This window comes from Vulpes lagopus, chromosome 5 (assembly GCF_018345385.1).
Source record: "Vulpes lagopus strain Blue_001 chromosome 5, ASM1834538v1, whole genome shotgun sequence".
In the NCBI taxonomy this organism is placed as follows: Eukaryota; Metazoa; Chordata; class Mammalia; order Carnivora; family Canidae; genus Vulpes; species Vulpes lagopus.
Window position 1 is genome coordinate 122,352,784 of NC_054828.1, and position 14,637 is coordinate 122,367,420.

General features: G+C 36.6%; 1 protein-coding gene across 1 annotated transcript in view; it reads left to right on the forward strand.

Annotated features, from left to right (window-relative positions):
• NBAS (NBAS subunit of NRZ tethering complex) overlaps positions 1 to 14,637 on the forward strand; it is a 322,232-nt gene that overhangs the window by 50,464 nt on the left and 257,131 nt on the right. Inside the window, 2 exon segments of the mRNA XM_041755246.1 lie at positions 2,353 to 2,491; positions 9,235 to 9,303. Coding sequence (XP_041611180.1) covers positions 2,353 to 2,491; positions 9,235 to 9,303 — 208 coding nt within the window.

Here is a 14,637-nt window from a genome sequence, read left to right on the forward strand (position 1 = left end):
GTCATCCTCAGACCCTTCTAATCACCGGTTGTCTTGGTGGTGTCACCAACCATTTTTGGAGACAGACATTGGTGGGGGGGGGGGGGGGATGGATCTTGGGGGCCATGGCAGACATGGCTCTGACTTTGCCACCGGTGCACCTCAGATATATCTTTGATCTCATTGGAATTAAACTTCATTGGCACAGTAGAAGTGGGTGGGGTTGGCAGCTAGGGTCAGATGAACCCGGATTCTGGATGACTGAAGGCAGTTGTACCTTTGCTTCTGCCAAGCTGAAAGCCAAAAGCTACATATATTTTTTAATCTGAAAATTAGATCTGTCCCTTCCATGACATAGTAGTGCAGATTAAATAATAAAGTCCAATCCCTTGAGAAAAGAATTACACTGTTAATATAAATGTATATGTTGTACATTGAGCAGAAGAAAATTATTTTAGTTATCAGGATCTGCTTTATCCTTGCCTTTTGGGGATTTGTTGAATTCTCAGTGTTTTTATTATCATAGTTTACTAATTTTTAAAGATATATTTTATGAATCACGTATTTCCTGTTTGAAAAAACATTGAGAGTAAATGCAGAAATGGAGATATTCAAAATTACCTGTTTTGTTTCTATTTATTCAGGGGATTTTTTTTTTTGTCTTTTTTTTTTACCTTTTTTTTTTTTTTTTTAAGTTATCTCTGTGCCCACCATGGGGCTCAAACTCATGACCCCGAGATCAAGAATTGCATGTGTGCTCCACGAATTGAGCCAGCCAGGTGCTCTCAGAGTTGTTTTTTGGTTGTTGTTTTGTTTAACAAATTGACTTTTGAAAAAAAATTCTTTTTGGAATATTTGAAGCCTGTTCATTGAGACAATAGTATATTGACTCCTTTGTGACTGTCATTCAGTTTCAGCAATCATTTTGTGACCAGTTTTGTTTCATAGATATCCCTGGCTATTCCTCCACACACCTGTTTTGGATTATTTTTAAGTAAACCATTTTGATAAGCCAACACTAAAGAGCCTTATAAATTGTTGTTTTCTTTTACTTTCCAACTGCTTTGCAGAAAAAGTTTTTTAAGTTTTGGTTTTACTATGAGCATGATCTAGGAAAGGTAAAGACTGATTTGTGTGATGGAATGCATCCTCTTTTTGATAAAATTAGTACATGGTGGTGACAATACTATGTGTATTTTGCTTTAAAATGAGCTTGGTAATTGTTGTCTGTCATTGGCACAGTGGTAGTTCATGTTGGGGGAGCATTATATGCACAAGACCAGAGAAACCTGTGGCCTCTCTTTTCCCTTACTATATTGCCTGTTGTCATTGGGAACAAAATAATGCACCGGTAATTGTAGTGCTTCCTTTAATATGTCAGAACTTTACTTTCATACGTTTCTGTTTTTTAGATAGATGATTATAATATCTGTTATATAGTTCTCTCTCAGATTTAGTGAACATGACTGGAAAATCATGACTGTGGTGACTCTAGGTAGAAAATACTGTATTGCATATTTGAGAATTTCTAAGGGAGTAGATCTCAAAAGCTTTTATCACCAGAAAAAAAATCATTTGTAAAAAAAAAAAATTCATTTGTAACTGTGTATAGGACAGATATCAACTAGACTTATTGTGGGGATCATTTCACAGTATATACACATTTTGAATCATTATGTTACATACGTGAACTAATGTGTTATATATCACTTAAACCTCAATAAAAAAAAGTCACAACTGTTTGGGTTTCATTATTAATCAGTTCAGTTTGTGCAGTGTCGCACAGTCTTTTAACTTTTAACTTTTAGTATACGTTAGACTGTTTGCCCTGTTGGTAACTCGCCTCTAATTGCTAACGAAGTAGAACAGACAAGTAAACAGATCGTAATGCACATCCAAACTACTACACCGTCTTGTTTCAGTGTAGTTATTACTGTAGAGTGCTATTCCACCCGCATTCCCAGATGTGGTTGCTAACATCTGTACCTGTGCCCTTGCCATGGACAGCACACTGCTGTAATGGATATGTATATACCTGGGTGTGATGACAGATCTGTGTGTTAAAGTTTATTGGTGCTAATACAGTTTCTTCAGTGTTCAACCTTAAAACCTATTTACTATTCTTAAAATTCCCATCTGGATTTCAGGTGCTTGAATGTTTAAGCCTTTCCTCTGTATAAGTGAAGGTGAGATTTTAACTGAAAAATCACCTGCTTTTCTTTCGGTTGTTTCTTCTAAAGCATTTAACTTCTAGGTTTAACATATAGTAATTTTAGTTTTCTTTATGGAAGCGACTGTTTTGCTCTCATTGTTTTGATGTCATCTTGTTCAGACTGCAGTTTATCAGTTCTTTTTGTTTTTCTGTTTTTTTAGACTTTTGCTGGTTGGTGGATGTGAAACTGCTGAAGTGGGCATATCAAAAGCTTCTAGCTATGGCCTGTCTGCCTGGAGAGTTCTTTCAGGATCGCCTTATTATAAGCAGGTTACTAATGGTGGAGACAGGGTCACTGCAGTAAGTATTAGTTAATGGCATTTCACTTTGCTAATAGGTCTCAGGCCAGACAGGAGGAAATGCTGTGTCTTAAATGAGGAAAGTGACTTCATGTGAAATTTTAGTACTTTCAAACATCAAATTTATTGAAAACGTTTTTTAACTTGGTCTCATTTTTAGTGGTAGTATTGGCAAATATTAGAAAATGAACCTAACAGTAGTCCTGTTACTTGTATTTGCTTATTTAGACATTAATGTTTATTCAGCACTTTTTATGTGCTGGCAACTGTTTGAGTGCTGTTATGTGTATTAGGTCATTTAATTTTCCCTAACTTTTTGAGGTAGGTGGTGGTACTAACCTGTCTATCGATAGGAAAGTACAGTGCAGTTAAGTAACTTCCTTGGGTTACTGAGCTAGCAAGTGGCCAGATCAGAGTACAACCTCCAGCAGAAGCTCCTCTGTCCAGGTTCTTCAGCAGCATGATTCACCCAGCCATTCATTCCATTGTTCTGTAGCAGTGCACTCTGGTGTGCTAATAGTAATAGTACTGGTGAGGTTCTGCTGTGATAATAACACAGTCACACAAACGGATGAAAACTCCTGACATTTCTGTGGTTTGCCATAGAACGATTTAGTCTGTATTTGTTGCAAAGCCTACTGTTGGTGCTGTGACTCCCCTGGACAGTTGGTTCCAGGTGATGATGAAAGAATCTATGCAGGCTGGTGACCTTCAGAGTTTCCTCTATCTCTCTTTAGAGGAGGGGCAAGAGAGGACCAAAAGGTGGGACCAGAGCTGACAGCCATTGCTTGAGCTCACAGTTCATGTATGCCAACTAATTACATGGCCCTTCCTACTTCAGGGGGCCTGGGAAATAGTTTTTCTGTGTGTCCAGAAAGGCAAGAAAAAGTTGCTGTCAGTGAGTACTAATTTCTCTGCCATATTGGCTTCCCTACATATTGGTTATTTATGTAAACTGCAGGAAATCAAGCCCTTGATCACACTTACGCACCCTGTGCTAGTGCATTGCCTTATATGTAATGGACACGCAGATATTTTTCAAGTGAGGGAAGAAACTGAGAAGTTAAAGGGAAACACAATGTAAGTGAATGCATTACATTGCTTTTTCCTGGAGTGAAGGTATTTGTCCTGTTATTTCTGTTTTAAAGTGCACTGTTCAAAAATAATCCTTTAGAACCATGAATAGTTAAAGGTTTGGTGTTGAAATAATAGAAAAGTACTTTTAGAAAGAAATCTTAAGCAATTATTGTTAGCTTCCATTCATTTTTTTCCCTATAGCTTTTAGCATATTTTAAAGTATATAATTGTGACTTTAACCTAATAAAGTAATGTTTCTTCTCTTTTTTAAATTAGCTCAACTTAGTGGTCTGTATGCCACCAGACCTTATAATGGTTTATATTTCTGCATGAGTTATAATCGAGGACTGTGCTTTGTGCTTTTCCTTCTATACATTATCCCTCTACCCATTCTAGATCCTACCTCTTCTCCTGCAGGATGTAGGGAGGAGTCCAGATTGAGTGTTAGTAACCAGACTTCACAGATAAGGAGGCTAAGACCTGAGGGCTAAAAATAAGGGAGCACTAAAAATAGGGGAGCATGGGAGGAATGGCTCTTCTAGGTGCTGTTGAGTACCTTCCCCTGCTCCCCATATGAAATTATATAGATGTCAGCAGTACTGTCAGATTTATCTATGATTATCATCCCATAATTCATAGAGATAGGCGTTGCTTATACATATTAAACATATTATTTTGTTTTTGCAGGGGGTTAGTCCTGTTTTTCTCTCTGATTTTTTTTTTTTTTTTAAGTTTTTGTGTTTATTTATTCATGAGAGACACAGAAAGAGAGGCAGAGACATAGACAGAGGGAGAAGCAGGCTCCCTATAGGGAGCCTGATGTGGGACTCGATCCCAGGACCCTGGGATCATGACCTGAGCCAAAGGCAGATGCTCAACCACTGAGCCACCCAGGTGCCCCTTCTCTCTGATTTAAATCATACCCAGCTTATAGTTTTCTCTGTGAGATCTACCAGGGCAGGTCTTGGAAACTGTTTAAACAGTTTTGGCTCTTGAATAAGTGTGATGTCTGCAACTTTAAATTGTTTAGTCAAAAACATAATTTAAAGTTTTACTTAAGTAATCTCTACACCCAACATGGGGCTCGAATGCCTAACCCCAAGAGCAAGGGTTGCATGCCCCTCCAAATGCGCCAGCCAGGTGTCCCAGTCAAACCCATAACTTAAAAGATGTGTATACACACACACAGATAAAGCAAGTGTGACAAAGTGTTAATAACTGGTGAACCCAAGCGAAAGGCTTAGTGGTATTTCCTTGTACATTCACTTCAGCTTTTCAGTGGCTATGAAATTTGTCAAACTTAAAGGTTGGGAGGAAAACAAGAAAGAAAAAGGTAAGGGTGGTGAATACAAGGAAGGGTGAAGTAGGCCAACGGTGGGAATCTATCTCAGTGCAGTCTAATGGAGCGAGCCTGTTTGACAGTATGCTCTGGGAGAGGAAGAGTCACGGAGCACGGTCACATACCGAGAAACCTTTTCTCACCTTAGCTTCTTTGAATTCGCTTGATATTTTACTTTGCTCTTCTTCACTGAAGTATTGGAATCTGCTTTGCTATGGTCTTTCCCTCTCTAGCTGAAGGTTCGGGATTGAAGTCTCTTTAAAGAAAATTGCCTGTGCATTGACAGAATAAGAGGGGAAAAACATTAAATTGCAAATTGAATGCTCAGCTGTATGATTAATTTCTTCAAATGCCGCAAGTGTATTTTAATTACATTAGTGGCTCTTAAATGTGTCTTGCAGCTAAACTTACAGTCATCCCACATAGCCTCCGCCTACCTTCAAGTAATTTGAATTACAGGATTAGTTTGTTTTGTCAGGTGTGGGATATTATCCTCATCGAATTTGTTTCAGGTTGCTATTGTGTTGGGGTGGATATTGACTAAAAAATGCTGCGACACTTAACATTCTAGTCTCTCACAAGGCTGCTAGGTTGTAAAAAGAGACTATGCAAGATTCAATATGTGCACTGACCAAAGTTTACAAATTAATATGAGATAATTTTATTTATTTGTTCAACATTGAATCACTGCTCTGGGTATTAGGAATGGAAAGGTAGCATCCTTCAAGGGGTTTTTTGTGTTGGAGGGATATAGCTGTGTCCACAAATAAGGGCAGCAAGCTCTAATAGGTGGCAGGTCTGAATTCAGTAACTGGGAGAAAGAAAAGAACCTGGACCTGGGAGGCAGAAGTCTGAGATTGGATTCTAGTTCAGTCATTTAGACTTGTGTTAAATAAGGCTTTTGCCACAATCAAATGAGCTAATACATGGGAAGGTACTTGGTAAGCCATAAAATGATTTATAGTGTTTATTATTATTATCTGTTTATATTTTTAAGATCATAATCTTAGAAAATGTGTAAAAATGAGCAAAACGAATTTTTATATTATTACTGTTGCTGCTTTTTGGGTAAAGGATGTTGTTGTGGAAAGAACACAGGCTTTTTGGAATCCTGTTTCCCTGAGAAATCCTATCTCCCTGAGTAAATAGAAATAATCAGAGGACTATTTCTATAAGATCCCATTCCCTTCCTGCATCTCCCTCTGTACTCTGTTACCTTTTCTCTCATTTTCACAGGTGAACTGTCCTTGTACCAGCTAAAGCCAACTCATCTGTTTGTCCACTAGATCTCACACTCTTGCTTCCTGAAGGATATTTTTCCTACATCATGAATCTTGCTGTTGATTAGATTTCTCAGCATACCACATGCTTTTATTTTTCCATCATAAATAATATTTTGTTTCATTTGGTTTCAGGGAATTTAGACCCCACTAAATCCTGCTACCACCTTCATTTATTTTTCCCTTCTTCAGCATGTTTAAGAGCCCTTTACACTTACTCTTTCTTCTTTTGAATTTGAATTCACTTGCATGGGGATTTACCTCTGTCATTTCACCTAAACTATCTTGTTGGTTATCAGTGCCCTCCAGTATTTTACCAGTTCATCATTTTTATGGGTATTCTTTAATTCCCACTAATTGGTTTTATAAAAATTAGTTTATTTTCCTTTTTCCCTGTTTTCTTCCCTTTAAAATAGTGTTATTGCTACTTTGACAAAACAAGTAATATTTGCACATTAGTTTCTACCCTCATCCTCACTTGTCTTTAGTATTCGATGTTTCTCTTTCAGAATGGTGTTAGTTCTTTTGTTAAAATGTTTGGGTTGGATGAAACTATCTTCTAGTAGGTGTGGTTTCTTTTTGTGTAAGATTTTATTTTTAAGTAATCTCTACACCCACTGTGGGGCTTGAAGGCACCACCCCCACTGAGATCAAGAGCTGCATGCTCTAGTGGCTGAGCCAGCCTCTCGTTTAGTAGATGTTTTAAGAAGTGCTCATAGGTGAAGAGCTCCTTAAATTCTTGTATGTTCAAAATTGTTTTCCAATAGCTGGATATTTGAAGGAAAATATATCTGGATATAAAATCCTTAGTTTACCATTACTTTCATTGAACTTAAAGCCACTGTATTATTTTTTTGCTTTGTGGAATTTGAAAATTCTCGCTTATTTTCCCTACAAAGAGAAACATGGAAATAACATACAAATGTTATTTGGCCATTTTGCTTAGAGACCTGGAGGATTTTCGTTATCTGTGAAATTTGTTTTCCTAGGATATTTCTTGGAGTTGATGTTTTGGGTTAATTTTCTCAGGTACCCTCGTGGGCTCTGTCAGTGTATAAATTCAAATCTTTCCTATTTCTGGCAAGTTTCCTTGGACTATAATTTTGATAAAGATTTTAGATAGATCTCAGATCCCTTTGCTACCTTTCCTCATCTATTCTTCCTGGGTCCCGCAGTATTTTTACAGTCTGCTTTTGCTTACCTCTAGGCCTTGTAGTGGGTGTCATGAGGACATGGGAGTTAGCAGGAACAGTGGATGGAGATGACACCTGGGATATGGTGATTTTTTTTATCTTTCTACTTACAGTTATTTTGAAGTTTGGGTTATCTTCTGTCTTCAAGTTAAACTGAGGGCAAGGTTTTCATGGAGATTTATACCCCTTCCTTTTTTTTTTTTCCCCCTGAATAATCTCTATACCCACCATGGGGCTTGAGCTCACAACCTTGGGATCAAGAGTTGTATGCTCTACTGACTGAGCCAGTCAGCCACCTTGTATTTCTTTCTTCTTGTTCTTTTTTCGTTAGAGGAAATATTGGGAGATATGGAGCGAGGCTATCACTAATGGCTTTAGCTACTCAGAAGTTCTACTGGAAAATTTGTAACTTCAACAAAATAGTACTCTTCTTTGCATTTTTGTCTTAAGGAAAAGTTCATATAATATATGAATATTATTATGAATATATCAGCCATTAACCATTTTAAAGCATATACTTCAGTTGCATTGAGTATATTCACAGTGTTGTACAACCATCACCATGATCTAGTTCCAGGACATTTTCATCATCCCAGAAGGAAACCTCATACCATACCATACCTGTTAAGTTGTCACTCCCTGTTCCTTCTCCCTCCACCTCCAGGCAGCCACTAATCTGCCTTCTGTTTCTGTGGATTTATCTATTGTTTCATATAAATGGAATCCTATAATATGTGGTCTTTTGTATCTGATTTCTTTCATTTAGCATAATATTTTTAAGGTTTATCAAAGTTGTAGCATGGATCAGTACTTCTTTCTCTTTTATGACTGCACAGTGTTCCATTGTGTGGATATGCTAGTTTTTGTTCATTTTTTGTCAATGGTCATTTGGGTTGTTTCCATATAAATACTATTGCTGTGAAGGAACTTTTGTGTACAAGTATTTGTTTGAATACCTGTTTTCAGTTCTTTTGGATATATACTTAGGATGGAATGGCTGGGGCAGCCCCAGTGGCGCAGCGGTTTGGCGCCGCCTATAGCCTGGGGTGTGATCCTGGAGCCCCAGGATCGAGTCCCACATCAGGCTCCCTGCATGGAGCCTGCTTCTCCCTCTGTCTGTATCTCTGCCCCCTCTCTCCCTGTGTCTGTGAATAAATAAATAAATTCTTTAAAAAATGTTTAAAAAAAAAAAAGGATGGAATGGCTGGTCAAATGGTGATTTTATGTTTAACTTTTTGAGGAACAATCACACTTTTCCATAGCAGCTGTACCATTTTACATTTACTCAGCAATGTACTAAATTCTCTACATCTTCAACAGTACTCGTTTTACATTTCTTAAATTATCCCCTTCTCTTTCTCTTGCTTTTATAAATGTATCTTTTAGATCTAAAGACAAAAATAGTCTTGTGTTACATTATTTTAAATACTGATTTCTAAATGTTGATCTTTTTTTCCTGGTATTTTTCAAGTATGGGACCAATTTCTTAATGAATGAAATTTCTGTTGGAAATTTTGACTTTTCCATAATGATGAAAGGATAAAATGATAACCTGGGGAACCTCATTTGAGAAGAGCTTGAGTGGCTTCTGATTTGCATAGATTGTAGTAGACTTGTTATGTGTATATTTAAAAAGCATTTGATTATCGGTATATGTTGTTAGATTTACCATTTGGATCTTTTTTTTCCTGAATAAAAGTAGTCTCATCAGGATCTCTGACCCCTATTGATGATTTTCTCAACTATTTCTTAAAATTGTAGGTTTGCTATAGTTTTGATTTCATGATAAAAGGATTTTTACTGTAAGAAAGCATTCCATTAATTCTTCTTTGTATTATATGTATTTATTTTGTAGGTACCAAAGACATTGGGATTATTAAGGATGTTAAGCGTCAAGTTTTATAGTCGCCCGGGACAAGAACAGGTAACTCACCTAACCTTGTACTTCTGAGATATTTTCACCAGAGTACCTTTTAAAGGACAGTGGAATGAACCTTGAATGTTATAGATCTTCATCTGTAAGTGTTCTTAATTGTACACTCATAGGTGGGTGTATATATAAGTAAAAATTCATGTAGCTATTCACTGAAATTTGTGTGTTTTACTATATACGGTTATCTTAAGAAAGAAAATTTAAAAAGTAAAGAATGAACCTAGTCTTCTTGAGTCTGGGAATACAAGCCAGGGAAGTCTCCTGGATCATTATGTGTCTGAAATTTATTTTCTCTTACTTGTGAATTTTGTATCCTTGTCCATAATAATCCTTTTTGGTTTGTTTGAAAATAGAAAAACAGTCTGAGATTCTTGAAGCTCCCAGAAGAAATAAGCCATGTTGATTCTGGGCTTCAGTTACCCTTGTTACACTGTTTTCCTCGGTAAGAGATGAATGGGTCCACGCAAGGATGTTTGTCAGTTTCATCCTGGTGTGAGTGAGACACAGACGCTCAGGAGCTGTCTCTGCAGAAGATGGTTCTATTCACTCTCTCTGTCTTGTTCTCACAAGAGTCTTGGTTCACATGGAGACACCAGATCATAGCCTTCCTGTTTAGGGGAGAATCAAACAACCTCATTTTCCTTTTTTCTTCAATTTCTTTACTGACCCAAGGGAAATATAGGAAATACTGAAATTGTAAGAAATAAGATGAGCATTTTGTTGCCATATTTGTATTTAATATATTTAAAGTTTTGAGTTCAAGTTCGTTCTCTGCCTTTGACTTCAGCTAAATCATGTATTCTGGATTGGTCTGGCATTCTGTCTGTAGAAGCGAGTGGTACCACTGTTCATGCCTGGAAAGTCACTCTCATGTTGAATCCCTGTATGTTTACAGTATTTTTCAGTTAGCATTCTCTTCAGTCAGTTCATGGAGTTTGTTTTCATTTTGCAGAGGAAGAAACATGGAAGATCAAGCCTCTGCCATGCACTTGCTCCTTTCTAATTTACTATGTTGCCTTTGTTGGTCTGTTACCATTTTAGTGCACAAGAGGGTTATTTTGCTTTTTCTCCCTGCATCCTTTCCCATTCTCCTTAACACTAAGTTACTGTTTTTTTTTTTTTTTCCAAATTCTTATTTAACTTCTAGTTAGTTAACATACAATGCAATGTTGGTTTCACGAGTAGAATATACTCCTAAGTTACTATCTTTAGCAAATTTTAAATGACTCACCTTAAAAAAATATTTTGTTGAATATTATAAAGCAATGTCATCTCAGTGTTTATTCATTTTTTCTCAATCAGCAAACACTCCCTTTTGAGTCCAGGTATCAGGTTAGAGCTGAGAATAAACATGAATAAAATGCATTGTACTTCCTCAAGGAGCCCTCAGTGTAGTGGGGAGATGGTTAAGCAGTTATGAAACAACACAGTATTACACATTTTTTAACCCATTCTATAAGGTAAAATGAAGTACCATTGAGGTGCAGAAGAGGGAGCATTTCGTTCTGGAGGGGATACTTGATTTGGAAGTCAAAGTTGCTCCCACAGAAAGAGGAACACCAGACATTTCCAGGCTGGCAGGAGCATATGCAGAGTCATGGAAGTGTCAGAGAGCTTTGCTGGAACTCTCCAGTTTGCTGAGCTCCAGGATCCAAAGACACCTGTTTCTTGTATTCCATGTTTATTTCGCTTGGACCAGTATATTGTAGTATACTCCCTGCAAGAATTATTTGGGGATTGCTTTTCATACTTCTTTTTTTTTTTTTAATTTTTATTTATTTATGATAGTCACACAGAGAGAGAGAGAGAGAGGCAGAGACATAGGCAGAGGGAAGTTTGGGTTTTGAACTTGAGCCCTTTGAAGCAGGCTCCATGCACCAGGAGCCTGATGTGGGATTCGATCCCGGGTCCCCAGGATCGTGCCCTGGGCCAAAGGCAGGCGCCAAACCGCTGCGCCACCCAGGGATCCCTCATACTTCTTTATACCCTGTGTAGTTAGCAGATAACTGTGTTTGCTCATGGATTTGGGATATGAATAGGCAAATATAACTTTCAATTAGTACAGATTGTACTGATTGTCTATTCTTGCCTCCACTGTGGTTGGTTGACTAACCATAAGCCATAGTTTTACTTCTGCGCCCTCTATTCTCCTCCATTGATCTTTGTGTCTGTTTTTCTGCCAATACCATATGGCTTGGATTACTGTAGCTTTGTGTTATATCTTGAAATCTGGGATTGTAACACTTTAGTTTTTTTCTTTGTCTCTGTGTTTCTGCTTCTCTCTCTCTCTCTCTCTCTCTGTGTGTGTCTAATAAATAAATAAAATCTTTTTAAAAGAAAAAAAAAACTAAGAGAAAGAGAGAGAGGCAGAGACACAGGCAGAGGCAGAAGAAGGCCCCATGCAGGGAGCCTGATGTGGGACTTGATCCTGGGTCTCCAGGATCACGCCCTGGGCTGAAGGCGGTGCTAAACTGCTAAGCCACAGGGCTGCTGCCCTAGTTTTTTTCTTTCTCAAGATCACTTCAGTTATTTGGGGTCTTTTGTGTTCCATGCAATTTTAGGATTATTCTAGTTCTGTGAAAAATGCTGTTGGCATTTTTGATAGGATTGTGTTAAATTTGTAGATTGCTTTGGGTAGTGTGGACATTTTCATAAAAATGGTTTTCCCAACTCATGAACACGGGATAGCTTTCCATTTGTTTGTGTCATCTTCTGTTTTTTTCCATCAGCGTTTAATAATTTTCAGGGTACTGGTCTTTTACCTCCTTGGTTAAGTTTATTCCTAGGCTTTTTGTTTGTTTGTTTTTTGGTACAGTTGTAAATGGGATTGTTAATTTTTCTTGGTGCTGCTTCATTATTAGTACATAGAAATGCAACAGAGTTCTGCATATTTTGTATCTTGTGACTTTACTGAATTCATTTATCAGTTCTAGTAGTTTTTGTGGAGTCTTTGGGTTTTCTATACATATTGTCATGTCTTCTGCAAATAATAAAAATTTTACTTCTTTTATACCAATTTGTCTTTTATTTCTTGTCTGATTGCTGAGGGGAGGACTTCCAATACTATGTTGAATAAAAGTGGTAAGAGTCTGTCTTTTTCTTGTTCCTGATCTTAGAGGGAAAGTTTTTCACCATTGACTATGATGTTAGTTGTGGGTTTTTCATGTATGACTTTTATATGATTCCAAATAACCAACTGTTGGTTGTCTGGCATATATTATCTTTCAAAGAGTATATTGATAATAAAAGCTACATATGTTCTTTTATAAGAAAGTTTTTTTCCCCCCCAGAGGCTTTCTCTTTCCTACATACTTTTGCAGTGTTGCCACCTGTTTGCTGCACCCTGGTTTGTTAATTGTGCTTTTGAGGATGATTGATTTTTTTGTGGGGGGAGGGGGGGTGGTCCAGACTTTAAAGCACAGAAAATCTTCTGAACTTCTTGAAGACAGAGATTTATGATTTGCTCACTGCTGGCTCCCCAGAGTGTAAAATGGTGCCTGACATGTAATTATTATATTATTGAATATATTTATTCAATAAATAATTGTTGAATGTTGGAAGAGTAGGGCTTACAAATTCACCTTTAAGGCTATGTGGTTAATTTAGAACATTTTGAAATATGCATTATAGTTCTTCAGTACTTTAATTTTAATATAGTTTGTACATTTGAAAAGTGTAATAAAATAGGAAATCACTCATTTTTAATTGTTCTTATGTAGATGATACACAGTGGAAGAAAGTTAGCCAATTTAAACTAATCTCAGTACAAAGATCTGATATTTAACATTTAAAAGAATTACTCTCTTAGAAAGGACAGTTAAAAGTTTTATTGCAGTGTTTGAGACCAGGCACAATTCCACTCTAAATATTGCTGCCAGTAGTAGAAGGCTTTAATTAGTGTTTTTAATTAACAAAAGATCAAATGGATATTTGAGCTGGTGGTTTAATAAACGAGAAATAGAGGTGAAAGTTAAAATCCTGTTCATATTATTAATTTCTTTTTTTTCATATTATTAATTTCAATAGTATTAGTATCACATTGCTACACAGATTCAGTGAGGTAAGAGGAAAGTACCTTTGGAAAAATTTTGAGCAAAAATTTGATACAAGGGGGTACATAGAATTGATAATACGGTCCGTTAAAAGGGCCATAGATGAGCTTCTGGTGGAAGAAGACTATCTATTGTGTAAATGATCTTTGTCAGCCAAGTTACTCTGCCCCATGTTGCCTACCCAGTGATAATAATTTACCAAGTAATTATTTACCGAGACTGCCTTTTTGGTGGATACTCATGGAATAGAGTAGACGTTAGCAAGTGATATTCATCATTTTCTTTCTTGTTTTGTTTGCCTCAAACAATTGTAAGATACAATTCTGAGATATTTATTGAAGTACAATTCTAAGATATTTTAAGTGTACAATGTGAATCGATTTTCCCCCATCGAATTCATACATCCATTAACTCACATATTTACCTTTCTCTTGTGTGCATAAGAATGTTGAAGTCCTACTGTCTTAGCAAGTTTCAGTTATATAATGCAGCGTTATCACGTTACCCATTGAATCTTCAGAACTTCATCTTCTAACTGAAAGTTTTTAGCCTTTTACCAACATCTTCTTACTTCCTCCCTTCCCCCAATCTCTGATAGACAACTAGTTTCCTACTATCTGTTTCTAGGGGTTTGATTTTTTAAAAAGATTTTATATATATATATATATTATATATTATATATTAATATTAACTTTATATTAATATTAATATTAATATATGTAATATTATATATTACATATATATATGTAATATCATGCAATATTGGTCTTTCTGTGTTTGGTGTATTTCACTGAGCATAATGCCCTCTAGGTTCATCGATATTGTCACAAATGACAGGATTTCCTTCTTTTTTAAGGCCGAGTGATACGTGTGTGTGTGTGTGTGTGTGTGTCCACATTCTCACCAGCGTTTGTTCTCTTTTCTTTTTGATGATAGCCATCCTAATATGTGTGAGGTGGTACCTAATTGTGCTTTTGATGTGCCTTTCCCTAATGATTAGTTGAGCACCTTTTCATGTACCTGTTGGCCATTTTTATGTCTTTTTTTGGAAAAAAAATGTCTATTCAGATGTTTTGTTCATTTTTAAGTTGGGTTATTTGGGTTTTTTTGCTATTGTTAATGGAGTCCCTTGTATATTTTGGATATTAACTTTTTATCAGTTATGTGGTTTGTAAATATTTTCTCCCATTTCATTGTTGTCTTTTCATTTTGTTAATGGTTTCCTTTGCTGTGCTGATGTTTTTAGTTTGATGTAGTCCTGCTTGTTTATTTT